Raw genomic sequence first — 16,737 nt, forward strand, 5'->3', positions numbered from 1 at the left:
ATGTGAGTAGGAGTATGCCCGAATTCCTCAGAAAGAAGATGTGAAAGAATGCCGATGGGAGAAGAAGATTCAGCTCAAAAAGATAAGGGACTGGTTGAATCAACCGTTGATTTCAATGACAAGGAGAAAATTGTTTCCGGGTCAAGAAATAATTAAATTCAAGAGGCAGCTGGATGAGTCATGTGGGATCTGTTTTGAGGAGTACAAGAATGACGAGCCAGGCCGCCTACTGCTGCTCTTTCCTGGCTGTAATCATTTGTTCCACGGGAGTTGTCTCACTGAATGGCTTAACAAAAGTCCAGATATTGAAAGTTTAGTCATCAACAGTCAGGCATGCTCCACTTGTCGCCAACCAGCTCCAACAAAAGGTTACATGCGCTTCCTTGGCTCTGTCCCCATCTACTATGCCGTTAATTATCGTGGTGAAATCCTTTCCGCAATCCCTAGAATCAGTTTTTATGTCACACTCTTTATTATTTGGATTCACTTGACCCGCTGTGCTATTGCTAAATTGAATCGTAACTAAAAGCCCCATTCATGTTGGGCCTTGACCAGCAGGATTTTAATTACAATCAACTGCGTTCAACTTCAGTTCTTGCTGAAAGTTGCACTCCCATGGCCATTTTTAAGATCTTTAAGCTTAAATTTTTATCAATCAGCAATAAGGGTGTTCAAAGTTGAAATCATAAAATTTTCAATGCATAAAATCATAAAATTATAAAAATTTCAAGTGATGATTTCATATGTACCATTCTAGAAATGTTGCTCTAGTTTGAGTGCTTGGGTGCAACATATTTTTTTCAGCTTAGAATTTTATGATTTTATGGTGTTATGATTTTATGCAAGTCAACTTTGAACACCCTAAATGGCAATTTTATTTGGGGGCATAAAATGCCCCAACATGAACCGGGCTATTGAGATTCTAATAGCTAGTGTGTGCTTCAAAAAGAAAAGTTAGTTTCATTCAGCTCTAAATCCCAATTGTCTCTCCTCATTTGATACATTTAAATATTTACTTAGTGATTGCTCCATTGCCAAAATGTCAGTGAACCTTTAGTCCTGTCACCTATGTTCCCTGCAACAGTTTATGAGTTATGGCTACTGTGTTGCTCTACATAGCCGCCATCTACCCCAGCCAACTATAACTCAGAATTATTCTTCTTGCTTGACTAGTCAAGAAAATGTACTCTACAGCCTCCTCTTTCTTCATTGCCGCCCCCAAAATTCACCAGAGGCATCACACTTTGATCTCCTACACCGATTTATTCTCTCACAATGTGACACTTTTTAGGGCTTGAAGGAATTCTAAGTTGCACTGCCAGCATATTTGGCTGGGTTGAGTACATCCCAGTTTAACTGGGATAAACTCAGCCCATCCTATTATGCTGGCAGTTCTGCTTGAGCCTTGGATATTACCATGAAATGCCAAACAAAAAGTGACTGTACTGTAGCCAAAATGACCAGGTTTTTGGATTCTCTTTACCTGATTCTTCAAATTGAAATCAAACTTGGAATTTAATCATTCAATATTTGAATTCAGCTTTTCCATAAGGTTTAAACCTGTGTCTAAGTCAAAATTTAATGTTTGACAATGGAAAATCTGTCCAAGTTTTGGCGAATCACTTGCTATGGTACAGGCCTAACAAGTAAAATTCACATTTGTTTAACATGGATCTACATTCAGATTTCAATTTTGGTTTTCTGATAAAGATTATTCCTGGGGAGCCACCTTTAACTACAAGCATTTATCTGGTATACACATCTGTTTACTTTAAACACTCAAAGAGGCCATGCATATCAGTATGTTTGTTTAACCTTCTGGTCTCTTTTCAAAAAATTGAACACATGATTCCATTGTACACACAAAAGCTACAAACCCAACAGAGCTTTGCAATGCGCCGCTTAATTGGAATGTGTAAATGTATCAATCTCCATTTTGTCCTGAGACAGAAACAATATCAACACCAACTTCAACTCCGAAGGATGCGTGTTTTGACGGAAAAGCATCGGAATATCTATCTCCATCACCAACCTCCATCAAACCTCAGGTGCGTAAGGATATATCGATAAGGATTCCCTGAAACTTTCCTCAAATATTTTCGGTAAAACTATTACTAAATAAGAAATTGCCACAGGCCGCATTGCTGATACTCACTCTGCCAACAGAAACAAAAAAACAAACAGTGGAATCCGGTAAATAAAGACAAGGTATGGTTCAAATGAAGGAATTTGTATCATCTACCACCTATCAAATTACGTTCAACCCGCAAGTTAGACCTGACCTTCAAGGATCAATTTCAAGCAACTATCTCTAGAAAAGTAGAGCGTGACCATAGAAAATCAGGATACCTCAATAATCACACATAGCCATACGTCCTATCACCATAAATTAAGTGAGTGTGCGTTTTGTTCTCAAAGCTTTTATTTCTTCTTTCCAAATTGCGGTTTAGGTTTTGGTAGCATCACACAGACTTTGGGCGCTTGAGCATTCCAGTGGAAAAGCATAGCCATGCATCTTACAAGAAAAAAAATCCTAGTTGAGCTTTCACAATCTTTTGATTTGTAGTGTTATTATCAGGGTATGGACTCTCATTGACCAAGTGTAACACAATAAAAACCACCAAGTAGATATGTGTACAAATTTCCCGCTGGGTTTCGAATCAAGGACTGGCTCAGCTTCACAAACGAGGGGTTGATTATTTCTTGGAGGGAGGACGTGATGAGCGTGACTTGGAGATGGGATATCATGGTGTGTTGCAAGATTTGAACACCTTTCTGCTAACATCTTATATTCTTATCATTGGCAAATGTAACTTTAGTCCCACAGGTTGAGGAATCCTCTATCATTGAGTCTCATGAGATTGACTGGGATCAATTTCCGAAATTCAAATACTCACCTGATTTCAGTCCTGGTGTGGTGATAGAGATACCTGTTGAGTGGCTCTTGCTACTTGCCAAGTTGAAATCAAAAATTAATGAGATCTTTTTGGGTCAGCAAAGTCTGAAGAAAAATCCATAGGCATTTCACAAGACGACAATGTGAAAGGTCATCCAGGGAGCAAGATCAAGCTGAAGGTGATGCGAGACTGGAGAGTCGCACAACGGCTGAGGTCTGTTAAACGTCTCCACAGGGGGCAGAAAGAATGTGATTTGAAACAAGTAAAATGGCGGGACTCGGAGAATCAATGTGCAATATGTTTACACGACTATCAAACTGAGCCTCCAGACATCCTCCGAGCTTTTCCCAAGTGCAATCACTGTTACCATGCCTCTTGCATTGAAGAATGGCTGAACCGCATAACCAAGGCCACTCCTGCACCCTCCGAAATTGAGCAAATCCCTACATGCCCGAGGTGCCGGAAACCGGCGCCAAGAATAGCTCGCTCCCGCTCCCTTGACCCTTTCCGCGTTCATTACCGCAGCCATGTTTTGCAATTAGATGCCGCCTTTGGATTTGTAGTCCTTGGATTCATGACGACATATCTGACTTTACTTTTCTTACAACACACCGGATTTCACATACCCTAATGCTTCAATCCCAAATATGCACCTTTTCAGATTGAAACAGCCTCTTAGATCCAAACCCCGTCCATAGTTTTCTTGGATCCTTCTGGCATATGAAAAGACACTTCGAAGCATTCTCTTGTGTTATCCATCTGCTCCCATTTTTTTGTCCAGAAAATTGCCTAAACACAACGGTTTAGAGTAGTACCAACCACATTTTAACAGGCTAATTGCAATTTGCCCCGGATTTCTGCGTTTTTTCCCTTCTTATCCCTACATCCCTTTGCTTTTCCTTTGCTAAAGATCTAACATTAATTTTTATGAATTATTCATGGATAGTCGGTGTTTCTTGTTTTACATAGCATGACAGTATCAACTTCACTCAATCACGTAGTATTTGAGCCGTGGTCAGTACATAGTTATTATTGTTCAATAAATTTAGTTTTCAAGACAGATCTCAAGGGTAGTATTCTAGTAAATATTGGGTTTTGTTCATTTCTTATCATCCTCAAATCAATCCTCTGCATTACGGCTATTTAAGTATGCCTGTTGGATGTGATAGCAGTAGGACCCTGGAAACCCCCTATAGAGGTGGGTAACCAAAATGTATGAATTTTTTGGCCAAAACCAAAAAGGGTACTCACCAAATATGTATGAATGGCCTTTTTTTGGCATTAGGGTACGCACGGAAAATGTACTTTTTTTCTCATGGGGTTGGGGGTTGGTAACAAAGATTGTATAAAAGTTCAGGGTTGAGCAGAAAAGCACCCCGGTAACCCCCCCCCCCCCCCCCCAAGGCCAGCCAACAATTTATTTTTTTCAACTGCCCGCCGGCAAGGAGGAGGGGTTCTAGGGGGTTTGAGAGCCCACAACTAGTAGCCGGCTTAATCCTGTTTAATCTAGATTCTACTTGAATACACAGAAATTCAAGCAAATTCTCAAAAAGGTAGAAACATGTTTGGGCTCATCAGAGCAAATCAGAGCTCATCTGGACTTGTTCAGAATTTTCTCCAGCCTGGTCCAGCTCATTTCATCGCATATCCCTTCATTTCAATCCCTAGAAAAAAATCCAAAGTTCAATTCATCTTTGTAAAAATGTTGGTCAATACTATTGTTCCAGATCTGTTTGACAAATTCTTCTCAATCTCTCTGTCAGATTCACAGATACCTTGCGGAACACAAAATGACTGAATCTTTTGGCAGTTTAGCTCTCCTCCAATAATCCCTGAAGATGAAGAAGATGAGAGAATGTGGTATGTTGTGAATAAAAGCATGGATGTGGTCTTTGGTGTTGAAAACTGCAAATAAAATCTCAGGTGTGGAAAGTTTGGCATTGAAGTTGTGCTTGAGTACTTGCACCAGGGAAGCTTTGGGGGCACTCCCCAAGGAGTGCCACAGCTGAATTTGGTGCTAGTTTTTTTCTGAACTGAGGCGGAATTCCTTACTATCTGATGTTTGAATTGTTTCATTACTTGGCAATAACAATAGGCCAATCTAATTTGGATTGATATGTAACTATTCAATGTGAACTAAAGATGGCCCTGTGGGACCCGGGTACCGGTTGACACCCGGGTACCAGGCCAAATTTTAGCCAAATGTCCGCACCAGGTACCGCACCAGGCCCCAGCAGGCATGTACCAGCGGTACTTTGGGCGGGTACCAGCGGTACCTGCCACCAAAAAAAAATGAAAATGAAATGATATTGATTTAATACGTGTGCCCACAATAAATACTTGAATATAATCTTAGATAGTGAAGATCAATCATACTAATTGTTGTCAACTACTATCACTTTTCTCTTACCTTTCTTCTTCATCTTGTTATCTTCCTTAACTCCGTGTTTCCACCAATCCAAGACCCCCTCTTGGATCTTATTGTTCTTTGAATAGAATGCAACAGTCATGCCCCTGCTCAGTGATTGAGCTGCAAGTCTGTGCCTCTTTGAGGTCACGTAATCATGAGGCTGAGAGGACGGTGGAGTGGATGTATGATTGGTTCGGGTGTTTCTCTTTTTTTGCGTGCAGGCCAATGACATTGTAGGTGGGTTGGGGGGAGGGATATGAGGATATGATCAATCAGATTTGTTCAACCGATATCAAATCATGTGGGTGAGAGCCAGCCCCCCTATAGGGGGGTTCGGGTCTGGGGGGTTTCTGAGCGGTACCCGGAGAGGTACCCAGGTACCGGGTCAAATTTCGCCCAGAAGCAGGCACCAGGTACTGCACCGGGCACCAGCCGGCGGGTACCATCACAAGGCAGGAGGTACCCCCCAACTGGTGCTGGGTACCTCCAAACGGGTACCGCAAGGCCATCTTTAATGTGAACTATCATTCAACTACATTGAATTCATATTGAAGTCAATTTAATTACAATCCTAACCCATGTTTTACATACATTTCCAAATCAACTCTTGCATCCTCAAATTCTTTTTACTGTGGTGTGAAATCCCTTTGCAGATAGATATCACATCTTCAAAGGAACTGTGAATTAAAAACCTCTCTGTTATCAGCTAAAAGCAATTCTGTACCAGCTATTATCACCTGAGAGTATTACAATTCCGCTACAAATTGTTGTCAAGTAGCAGAATTGAACCATCTCTGTGCTGAAGCTACGCGCAAAGGGCACAAACAAGCACCTTTTACGCTGCGCTAAAGCACTATTTAGCAGATTTTTAGACTTTTTTTCCGCTGCAAGGACTGTTTCAGAGCATAAAATAGCTTAGCAGGGGTGGCAGAATGGTAACACTGCAAAGGAAAGTTTGTGGTTAGCACTGCCACCCTAATGCTAAATTACCCTGTATTTACCCACCATTTTTACAAGACAGCTACAGAGTGGTGCAGTAACTGCTAGCCTCATGAATGTGAAAAAAAATTGGTTGTTTCAATACAGTAAAATAGCTGCCTTTATCTGTGTAGTGTAACACTTTCTGTTACTATGCTCAGGTGGTATTGGTATTAGTAACAACAACTTTTAAGCCCGGGACAGTATTTTAAAGGTAAATTTTTTCAGGCTGACTTTACAATCAACACGTTAACCACTGAGCAACACAATAAAGAGGGTTAAATGGCCTCCTCTTTCCAATACATTTTCCAATATCTGCCCCTCTGCGCCGCCAGATATTGTCAATAATGTAAAAAAAAAAGCTACCTGAGGTGTGATATTGTAGCACACTTCTGTTATGTTAGTGGTAGTGGTAAAAAGCAAAAAATTGTTACAATATTGGTATGTTACTGATATTCATACTGTACCTACCCGCCATTGCATGTGACATGACAGCTTCTTTGGCCCCATTGTTATATTTTGAAATTTGAGATGTGACATCAATCCAAAACATGTGGGTGAAATGAATTCTTCACGTACTTTATCAAAAGTAGTTTATATAAATGATTCCCTCAAAGTGATAGGCGCTTCCTAGAAATTCACCAAAAAATGGCTAGAATCCAAGTATATTAAAGTCTCAGGTTTGTAGAAAAAAAATTCAAGGGTTTCCCCCACAACCTGCCAAAATACAAAAGAAAAAGTCAGAGGTTTTCCCTCCTACAAAACATGGAAGACCAAGGCCGCACAGGCCACCTGAACAAACAAAGTACAAAAAAAAAAACCCCGCAAAAAATTAACCAATTACATACAAAATGCGCACACAAGCCCCAAAAAACCCCACACCCTGCCACCCAGCGCAGCTAGCTGACGCACCGTGGCCCAACGCCCATCCCTGTCTAGCAGGGTTAAAAAGCGTTGGGAGGAGGACCCTCAGCCCGAAAGCACAGGGGGGTCCCCAAATATGCCCCGCCAGAATGCACAATTGCAACAGCGGACAGGGGTGAGGTGACTCTTGAGCTGGAATTACAGCCTTTGAGTCGCCTGAGGAAATACCACTCACCACCGCCCTCTTCTTATAGCCAATCCCGCCAGGACCCTGGAAACCCCTTATAAATGGGGGTAATGAAAATGTATGAATTTTTTGGCAAAAACCCAAAATGGTAGGCACAAAAATGGTATGAATGGGCTTTTTTGGCCTCAATGGTAAGCACTTCAAGTGTATGAAATTTTTCCTGGGTAAGGGAGGGTAGTAACCAAGATGTATGAAATTCCTGAGAGTGCACCAGAAAAGCCCCCTTCCCCCCCTCAGCAGCACACCTTGTCTTAGGGCCGGCCCGCCTATACCATTGGCATAGGGCATCAAAATTCAAATTTGCCAATTTTATCTCCCTCAATACTTCTTAAAACTCAAGCTGAAAATCACCAGAAGGCATTCTTGAGCCCAAAAGTGAAGAATTTCAACAATTGAACCCTTCTATTGTTTTATTTTTTTGGATAGAGGACAAGAAAAGTGGAAAGTTGCAAAATTGAAGCACAGGCCCTTACTTTTGGTACCCCACCTTGCAGGTGTCCCCAAGACTTTTTTTTTGCGCCACCCCCCCCCCCCCTCGGCAGCAATGGTAGGCATTAAAAATGTATGAAAAACTGGAAAATCCCCTGAGTGTAGGCATGAAACGTGTATGAATCAAGTCAAAAAATGTATGAATTTTGACGAAATTCTGGATTTTACATTACCCCCATTTATAGGGGGTTTCCAGGGTCCTATCCCGCCCCCCCAGACACCACCCAAGGCCTACTACCTCCCCCACACTCCAGCCACGGGAGCCCTCCCACCTCACCGCGGTTCCTATTGATAAGACCGCGTCCTTACCAACCGCCACAACGCCTCCCCCACTAACCATGGTAACGACGACATCATTATCAGCGCCAGCACAACACAAGCCACATTCCCACCACCACACAGACCCTACACAACAACACCGCCAAACCCCGGGCCCCCATCCACCACGGCAATTGCTCACCTGTGCCCAAACCCCGACCCACCAGGAACCATGCAAGCCCTGATGGTCGTGCGACTCGGGATTCCCGCCCGACCAGATCTGCTTTGTCCTTGAGCGCATGGCCGTCCCTCCTCATGGAATACTGTTCAGGTCAGCAATATACCTACCATCTCTGGCCACAGCACTCACACTCACCATCTGAAACAACATACACAGTTGGCGGAAATCGTCAATCTCGCTCAACTCACAACTCAAGAACCAGCTCGCCAATTTGGAGATCCTCAAGGCATTCAGCACTACCGTCGCCGCAGTCTTTGCACTCGAAGCCGCCGCTGGGTTCATGCCGTCCTGTTGCCCTCAATGCCTGAGATCACTTTGGGCGGGTTCAGGAGATTGTTGCTTGCTAGATCCAGGCCATGCAGTACGCACACTTCCTGCTTATTTAATTTATTTAAATCAAGGCACTGATTTTCATTTTTTCGTGTGACCTCTGTAGTTAGCAGTCATGAAACTGGCCGTTGCGCTCCTCCTCTTCGCGCTGATGCTGTTGAATACACACCGGGACAACTGGAGTCAATGACCGCGGATCAACGCATCTGGCTCGCCGAGCACCCTCGCTTTTGCCATCTTTGCAAGAACCCTCGGACAAATCTAATGTTGAATTTCTCCTCTCTTTCGCGCCTTTGGCTCTTACACTCATGCGTTGTCGCGACTGAAAAATGGTCAGCGTGTCATTGGCGGCGTTCAAAGACCTGGAGTCCCCCCAAAAATCTCAATAACATGCGGAGTAATGGGCCCGGTACAATCGTCTCTACCTCCACCGGCCCTGTGTTGGTCCCCGGGAAGAAACTGTCTGCTGATTCTTCCTTGATCGCTGCCAATCTTATCTTGCTCCTGCAGAAACCCATCAGCATGCCGCGCACCACCGCCGGACCGCTTTCGCAGAAAACGGGGACCAACTCTTGGTATGTATTTGATTCGTGAAATAAGCAGCAGCAGCAACAGCAGCTACCGCAAGATCACCCTGACCCAAAGGCCTTCAGCTTTACAAAGCCAGCGTTATCTGACTGGCTCCAAAAAGAGGCACATCCTCAGGTGGTCAGTCGGTCTCCTCAAATGTCCCCCAGCCTCATTAGCAGCTGGATAAATGATCTTACTCTTCCTTGACACTGGAATCCCGCCGCGCTAAACCAGCCCGCGCTGCTTTCCATCCACACCACAAGTATGCCTGCCCAAGAGGACCAGCAGACGACGCCTTCAAACATCCTGCCTGTTTAGGAAATTCTCTCCTCCAGTGGGTCGTCTGCCAAGCGCCCGAAGAAGTTGCCGGCCGAACGGTTGATTGGGTTCTTTGGGCAACAAAGCCGGTCATCGGAACAGCAGCAATCTTATCAAACTGGCTAAGTCTACAGTGTTGACCACCCGAATCCTTGGCACCAGTAGATTATTGGCCTACTCTGTCTAGCTTTCTGTTGTAACTACATGCTTGACATGGACATACAGTTATACACATAGATATATGTACATAACCCTACACTTCCAGCCTTATTTCTAAAAGATGGAGTAGGCAATTGACAAAAACTCTGTTCTCTTTTCCTTTTACTATTTTTATCGGACAGAGATTAATTTCCACAATTGGCTTCATAATGATGAAGTCACCAAGAAATGTATACCTTTGTATTGGTGGTATCAGAAACTTCCACCATCAAATTCAGGGTGTCAGCAAAACCATTGGAATACCTTTGCCAAGACAGTTTGTGTAGAATATGTACTTTCAATATTGTTTCTACAGGCCTTGTTTGGTGCCAATTTAGTTGTATGTAAGAGTTTTCTTCCCTGACATTGTATGTGACATCTGATCAGGCCCGCCAAAACTTGATCAGATATCACAACAATCCACATTATATTGTGACTTGGTGCAACATTCAAAATTGGGGGCTGGAAGCTCAACTGGCCAAGGCCAAAGGGCACTTGGGTGAGGCTACAGGGGGTACTCAAACTGATGCCCTTGAAAGTGCAGCGGCGCAGCCGCCTTGGACTCTAGTAGTATATAAAAGGGGTGGAAGAACGGTTGAATTCAAGACTGGCTTTGCTGTTCCACAGTTCATCTGAGGTCACAACCCCTTCACGTAGATCAGCCGCTCATTTGTTTTTTTGTTTTTGTTTTTGCAATTTCCAGATGCATATGCACATGGAACTGTTTTACATTTCGCCAATGTCACCCTATTGTACGCGCGTACAATGGGGTGACAACTGGAGTACAATAGTTCCCTCAGATTGATTGGATTTTCCTGGAATTCCATTCAAAAAATGGCTAGAATATCCAAGTTTATTAAAGACACAGTTTTGCCAAAATTAAAAAAATCAAGATCAAGGGTTTCCCCTTACAATTACACAAAATGAAGAAAAAAAAAATCATGGGTTTCCCCATTAACAAAATTTCAAAAAAAAGGGGCGGGGTTCCCCTTCACAATAAAAACACAAGCAACTTCTCAACCCAGCCTTCCAACAGCGGCAAAGCCGTGCCCACAGGCTCAACACCCAGCCCGTGTCAAACGCACGGGTCAAAAGTGATGGACATGAAGGCCCCGGGCCCGCAGCAAAGGCTGCAGACCCGTGGGGGGCCCACTCTTTGCCCCTCAGACTGCACACATGCAACAGCGGAGGGGTTGAGTACAACAGATAGCTGGAAGTGCAGCATCTCCAATTGCCTGGGGAAACAACTACACCTATGAGTTATCCGCCTTTTAAGCCCTCCCTGGACTCAAATCTCAACCTTAATACTAGCTCCCCCCACGCAAACGCCACGCCGTGGCCGTTGTAACTGTAATGGATTTCACGGCAACCGCACCAGCCATTCGGAATTCCAAGATGCCTGTATACTCTATTTCCCATATTTGGCCTCGCCCTGCCTCGCCCAGACCGCGGCCCTCGCAACCATACACAATTACTTTGATCCCATCACAATTGGTTTTTTGAGCTACGTCAATTTTCCTCTTCCCACCTGAAACCATCCTGGCCATTGGCCGCCACCATCCAGATCAGCTCCCTCGACCCCAACTCCATCCTCAAGACTATCTCCTGCTACACCACGGGGCGCATTCCTGGAAATGCGCTGCATCCCGCGGACGTTTCTGACTGAGAAATGTCCAGAGGATGTCCGGGGAGCATCCAGCGGACGCAAGGGGAAATGAGCATCACTTGGACGCTTCCGGAAGCGTCCAAGTGATGCTTGGCACTCGGATATGTCCACTGGACATCAAAGAACACCGTCCAGCGGACACTCCCAAGTGAGAGTGTCCGATGGACATCTTGATGGTCCACAAAGCTCAGCATCCATCGGACACTCCAGCCAGAGTGTCCAATGGACACCAAACCAAGCTGTCCACCGGCCGCTCTCAGTTGAGAGTGTCCGATCGACACCGAAGAACTCTCGGGGGCGCCCCCCCCCCCCCCGCGCAGGAACGGAATGCTGGACAGAAATCACTGTAACTTCTGCGAAAGTCTTCGGAATTATTTGAGAGTGGGATCAATTGAAAGGTGGGATCCAGGCGGTTAATTTGAGCCAGAAATAATGGTATACAGCTTAGCGGAACAGGGTTGTTTTGAGGTTTGAAGTGGGCATTGCAATGGGTGAGTCTACCAAAAGCACCCATCCATGAATTTTTTTGGTACAATTATTATCATTTTGTTTGTGAGAAAACAAGTAGAACCTTGGCAAGCCTTTGCTACAACTGCACGCATCATCTTTAACACAATTTCTGATCAAAATATGACCAAAAGGAAAACTAGCTAGAAAAATATCACATTGGTTAAAGCTAAATAGCATCATCAACATCATTTTCATCTTCTCCCCCTGCAGTATTTCTCTCAAATTCAAAGTTATGTGAGCCCCAGTTTTTTAAGCCATCTAAAACACACTGGACCATTTCTTGATTGGAAATCTGGGGCAAAGTAGTTTGGGAAATTTGATGGTGCTGAAATGGATTGTGAAAAGAGGCAGTGTTGATCACAAAGTGTTGGTTGTCTGTGTGTTTGAGTTGAGCGGTTTGGATTTTGGTTTCTTGGTGTTCGATTATTGCCGGTCTGTTGTTCATGATTCGACATTTTGCTCTGTTGCAATTATGCTGAACATTGATGCAAGCTTGCACATGCTGGAAAAAATTTCACAAGTTATTCTTTCCATATCAAATTATTATTTAACATCCAAAACTCACTTTCACATTAAAGTACTGATTAGTCTTTGTCCGGCGTATTTTGCGCATTGAATAAACCTCATCCATTTCCAGAAGCTCGAAATGGTTAAAATGGATATAGAACTTGGACCGCGCGGCTGAATGATGTTCCCACAATGATTTTACGGATCCCACAATTAATTCTGAGCCATGTTTGGGAATCTGGAAGGATCAATTGATTTCGTGCATGATAGTCAATGATTGAAATAGACAATTAAGTCTAAAAACAAGATAAGGACTCACCACAACAAAACAGTCTCTCTCCAAAACTTCATGTTGGTTGATTTGAACCTGGAAAACTTGTCTGATTTGATTGCTTGAGCAGTGTTCAATCAATTGTTGAGGTACTTCAAGCTGTTCTTCTTCAGGGACTTTGAGTTTTTTTGCAAATGGATACTGTTGGGGCAGGAGCGGATTTGTGGCAGAGAGGTTGTAACCCAAAGACTTGCGGATGATTTTGTTGCATAAGAAAATATTGAGGACTTCTTGAGCGGCTTGTGAATAGTTCTGAGTTGAATTGTCGTACATATAACCGCCAGAGAGAAGAAATCAAAGGACATAATAATTATCAAAAATGATAGCAATATCTCTTCCTGGGCTTTGTCGGTTGGAGTGGATTGATGCATTTCGTAATATGCCATTGAAAGATTCAAATTTTTTGGTAGAAAACAGACTTGCGGGGCCAAATCGAAGGATTGATTCTGGGAGGTGAAGAAGGTGATGGAATTTGGGTTTGTTCACCCATTGCGCAGTAGTCTTGATTGCGTGATAAAGAAAATTCTTGATGTGAGCCTTCAGATGTGTTTGGTATTCATCCATGTTATCAATTTTATTAATGAAAATAAACGGGACAAGCTGACAGAGGGCCGTCCAGATTTCTTAGCGTTCGGGAGTCAGAAAATCAAAAAAAATAAAAGGGGCGGCTTGAATGAGAATTTTGAATTCTTTTCCGACTAGACTCTTGATGTGGGTGACAAAAGATTTTCCATTGATTGGAGGAATATTCAAGCCTAGAGTGTTGAATGATTGAAGTCGCGCTGCCAGTTGAGATTTCTGATTTGGATTCATGTTCTTTGCTGAAAGGACATCCCTTGCCAGATACTTAACAAATCCAAGAAGCGCTACGTGTAGTATTTCGACTGGAGTATCCTTAACACCATCGAATCCTGGAAAAAATAGAGGCAGCAGCACAATTATTTTAATTAGAAAAAGATAGCACAATGCAAGTAGAGAGTCACGTCACAGTGAACATACCTTCAAGCTCCAAAATGGAGTTGAACCAACGGTGGGTAGTTACTTTACTTTACGATATCTGCGGGATTTTTGTAAAGTAACTACCCGCCGTTACTTTTTGCGCCGTTATTGTTAGCAGTAACGCGCGAACAGCGGCATCACGCGTAACGTAACGGGCCTCTTTTTTTGAGGCCGTTACCAGTAAAGTAACGCGTTATCCAGCGGATAACGCGTTATTGAGCAATAAAAGGCCAAATTGGCTCTACTTTGGCCTTTTATTGCTTGTTATCTTGCCCGATATCTGTCGCTACGCGCTCAGATATAGTAACGGCCGTCGCGAAAAAAAAACTCTTGGTGTGGTATCGATATCGCACTGCCGTTACTGGTAACAATAAAGATAACGGCCAAAAAACGTTACGTTATTGTTATGTTACGCGTTACTGTAGCAATAACTACCCACCGTTGGTTGAACAATCTTTCTGGTTTATTTTCCTCAAGATCTTCCATCAATTCTCTGATCTGCGCATTTTTCTTGGATTCTTCTAAAAACCGGTTGTTGAGCAAGTCGGTGAGGCCCCATTTGCGCTTCTTTCAAATAAATGCTGCTTGGCTTTCGTCAATTGCGGTAGTGTATAATTCGTAGGTCCTTTCCTTTGTATCACACCAATTCCGGGCTTCGCCTGCTGCCTGGAATAACAGCAAAAATGAAACACAAATATAATTAAGATACAATAATCAATCCCAAAAAGGTAATAACTTGCCTCAGATCCATCGGGATTAATCCTCAAAAATTGTTGCACATAATCCAAAGTTTTCCGCTGATCCTTTCCCTCGGCATGTAAAGTGCACATTCTACATGGGTTCAGCGAGCTTCCAGGGTTTGGTGTGTTTGTGATCTCAGCATGCATTGGGGAGTCGCCCAAAAAGCAAAAGACAAGTCCAGTCACCAAAACCTCCTCCATGATATGTGAATCGAACGCAGTGAAACCGTTTCTTGTAATTTCACTATAAATGCAAAGAGAAAATTGGGGTCAGATAAATGGAGATAATTCCCAAAGGAAAGAAAGATTTAATTCATTTCCGCAACTATTTGCTCCAAAATTTCTAACGCGGAAGCTCTATTGGAGGTAGAGAGGAAATGGCAGTTGTATTCTTGATTGGATAGGTTTGGTGGAAGACCGGAAAGCGTAAAATAAAATGAGATATGTTTGTTGAATTTCTTTGACACATTCCCAGAAGTATCGTCACAGTATAGGGTGATTGGAACATGTTGAATGATTCTACCATTTGCTGGTTTGCGCCAAGGGTTGGGGAACTTGATTTTCTGTGAATTGTTTGTGTCATCAAATTCTGTAATTTTCAAAAGATTGTTTATCAGGAATTTGTGATAATGGGATTCTGATTGAATATATGAAGCAGAAAATGGTGGAAAAATAAGAAAATACCATAGATGGCACCACCACATTCTTCAGAGATTTTTTTACCGTTGAATTCGATATGGGCGTAGGACTTCTTGAATTCACTGGTGGGGATAATGAGAAGTCTTGGGTGATTAAATTGAATATCTTGAGGGATTTTCATTTTAGATAATGTTTTCTCCTCTTCAGTGTAGGTTTCAAAGTCTGGTGCAATGCATTTGGAATACAGTTGGGAATCTTGTGAATAAAAGAAAATTGGAATTATTATTAAGCCAGATGTTAATTCTACAGGCTCAAACAGATAGAAATGTTCTTGGTTGACTTGACACATTGGGGCCCGGTGCTGTGGCGCCAACTCCTCGAGCCACTTTTTGGATTGCGAAAATTTGAAAAAGCTGTGATGGGTCATTTCGGGATAATAATCGATGTGGGGGCTCACTTGGGGGTTGGCCAGATCCTTTTTGTTTCAGAGGGCAAAATAAATATCAATTACGTGGAAAGAGACATCATGATCACCCATTACAACATTTTGAATCTAATTTAAGATGAAGAAAATAAATTATCAATCCATCTGATTGCTTGCCTTACCTGGGATAGAATCCCCTGGACGCTGAGGGAAAAGCAAGGGGTCCCAAAGGCGCTGGTCTCAGTCTTCAGTTGAGTGCAGAGCAGTTTTTGGATGCGGATTCGGGCCCCGCGGACCGTTGCCCAGGCTGGAAGTCGGATGTCACAGATAGACATCACCGCCCGGATCTTGTTGTAGATTGCTCGTGAGATCATCGAATGTGGTGCCCAATCAACAAAGAACCGACGAGCTCCTGCATTTCAGGAAGGATTAATAGGTAAGGACATTTTGACATTTAATATTTTATTGATGTTATTTTCGTTCAAAACATGGACTTACCATCTTGTTCTTAAATGGGAACCACCTTGCGGCTTCGCCCGAATCAACCTCCTCCTCCTCGTAATCGGGACCTTCAAAGATTGCAGCATCTTCCTGGCGAAGGATTTCCTCGATTTCCGCATCAATCAAATCTTGAAGGCTAATCTCGTCGTCCAGATTCAACCGCGTGAAGAAGGGTAATTCTTGAAGACGAGCGGTTGCTGCCATTGCATCAAGGTCATCTTGATGATTGTAAGTCGCTGGATTCTGATCATGATTCTCCGTCTCCCAATAATTATCTTGGACCGCTGGCTGAGAGGAGTTCTCTTCCATTTCGGCCTGGTATCTTTCACGCTGTTCCTGGGCCATTTCCTCGTCGTGCCCACGAACGTTCTCCCGATGAACCCTCCCCATGGCGTGTCGATGATAGTCCAAGAAATCACCACCCTCACACAATTCACACCGCCAAACTGTCCGCCCATCCCTTGGCCGCAATCTGGACTGAAAATATGTGGGTACGAGCCCTATAAAACTGATAATAATCAGCATAAATTCCTATGATTAGAGGAAAGAGAAATGGGGCTGACGATCCCTTCGATTATTTGTTCTATTTTGCGCCTCAGCCATTTTCGCGCGGGTTTTTT

General features: G+C 43.3%; 1 protein-coding gene across 1 annotated transcript; it reads left to right on the forward strand.

The window, feature by feature from the left end:
- Positions 1–9,104: 9,104 nt before the first annotated feature.
- Positions 9,105–9,602, forward strand: PtA15_14A215 (uncharacterized protein; the record flags this gene model as incomplete). Its single annotated transcript, XM_053162908.1, has 3 exons — positions 9,105–9,289; positions 9,368–9,422; positions 9,519–9,602. The coding sequence occupies 3 exons, from the start codon at positions 9,105–9,107 to the stop codon at positions 9,600–9,602; spliced, it is 324 nt and encodes a 107-aa protein (XP_053026887.1).
- Between the last annotated feature and the right edge of the window lie 7,135 nt (positions 9,603–16,737).

This window comes from Puccinia triticina, chromosome 14A (genome assembly GCF_026914185.1).
Source record: "Puccinia triticina chromosome 14A, complete sequence".
In the NCBI taxonomy this organism is placed as follows: domain Eukaryota; kingdom Fungi; phylum Basidiomycota; class Pucciniomycetes; order Pucciniales; family Pucciniaceae; genus Puccinia; species Puccinia triticina.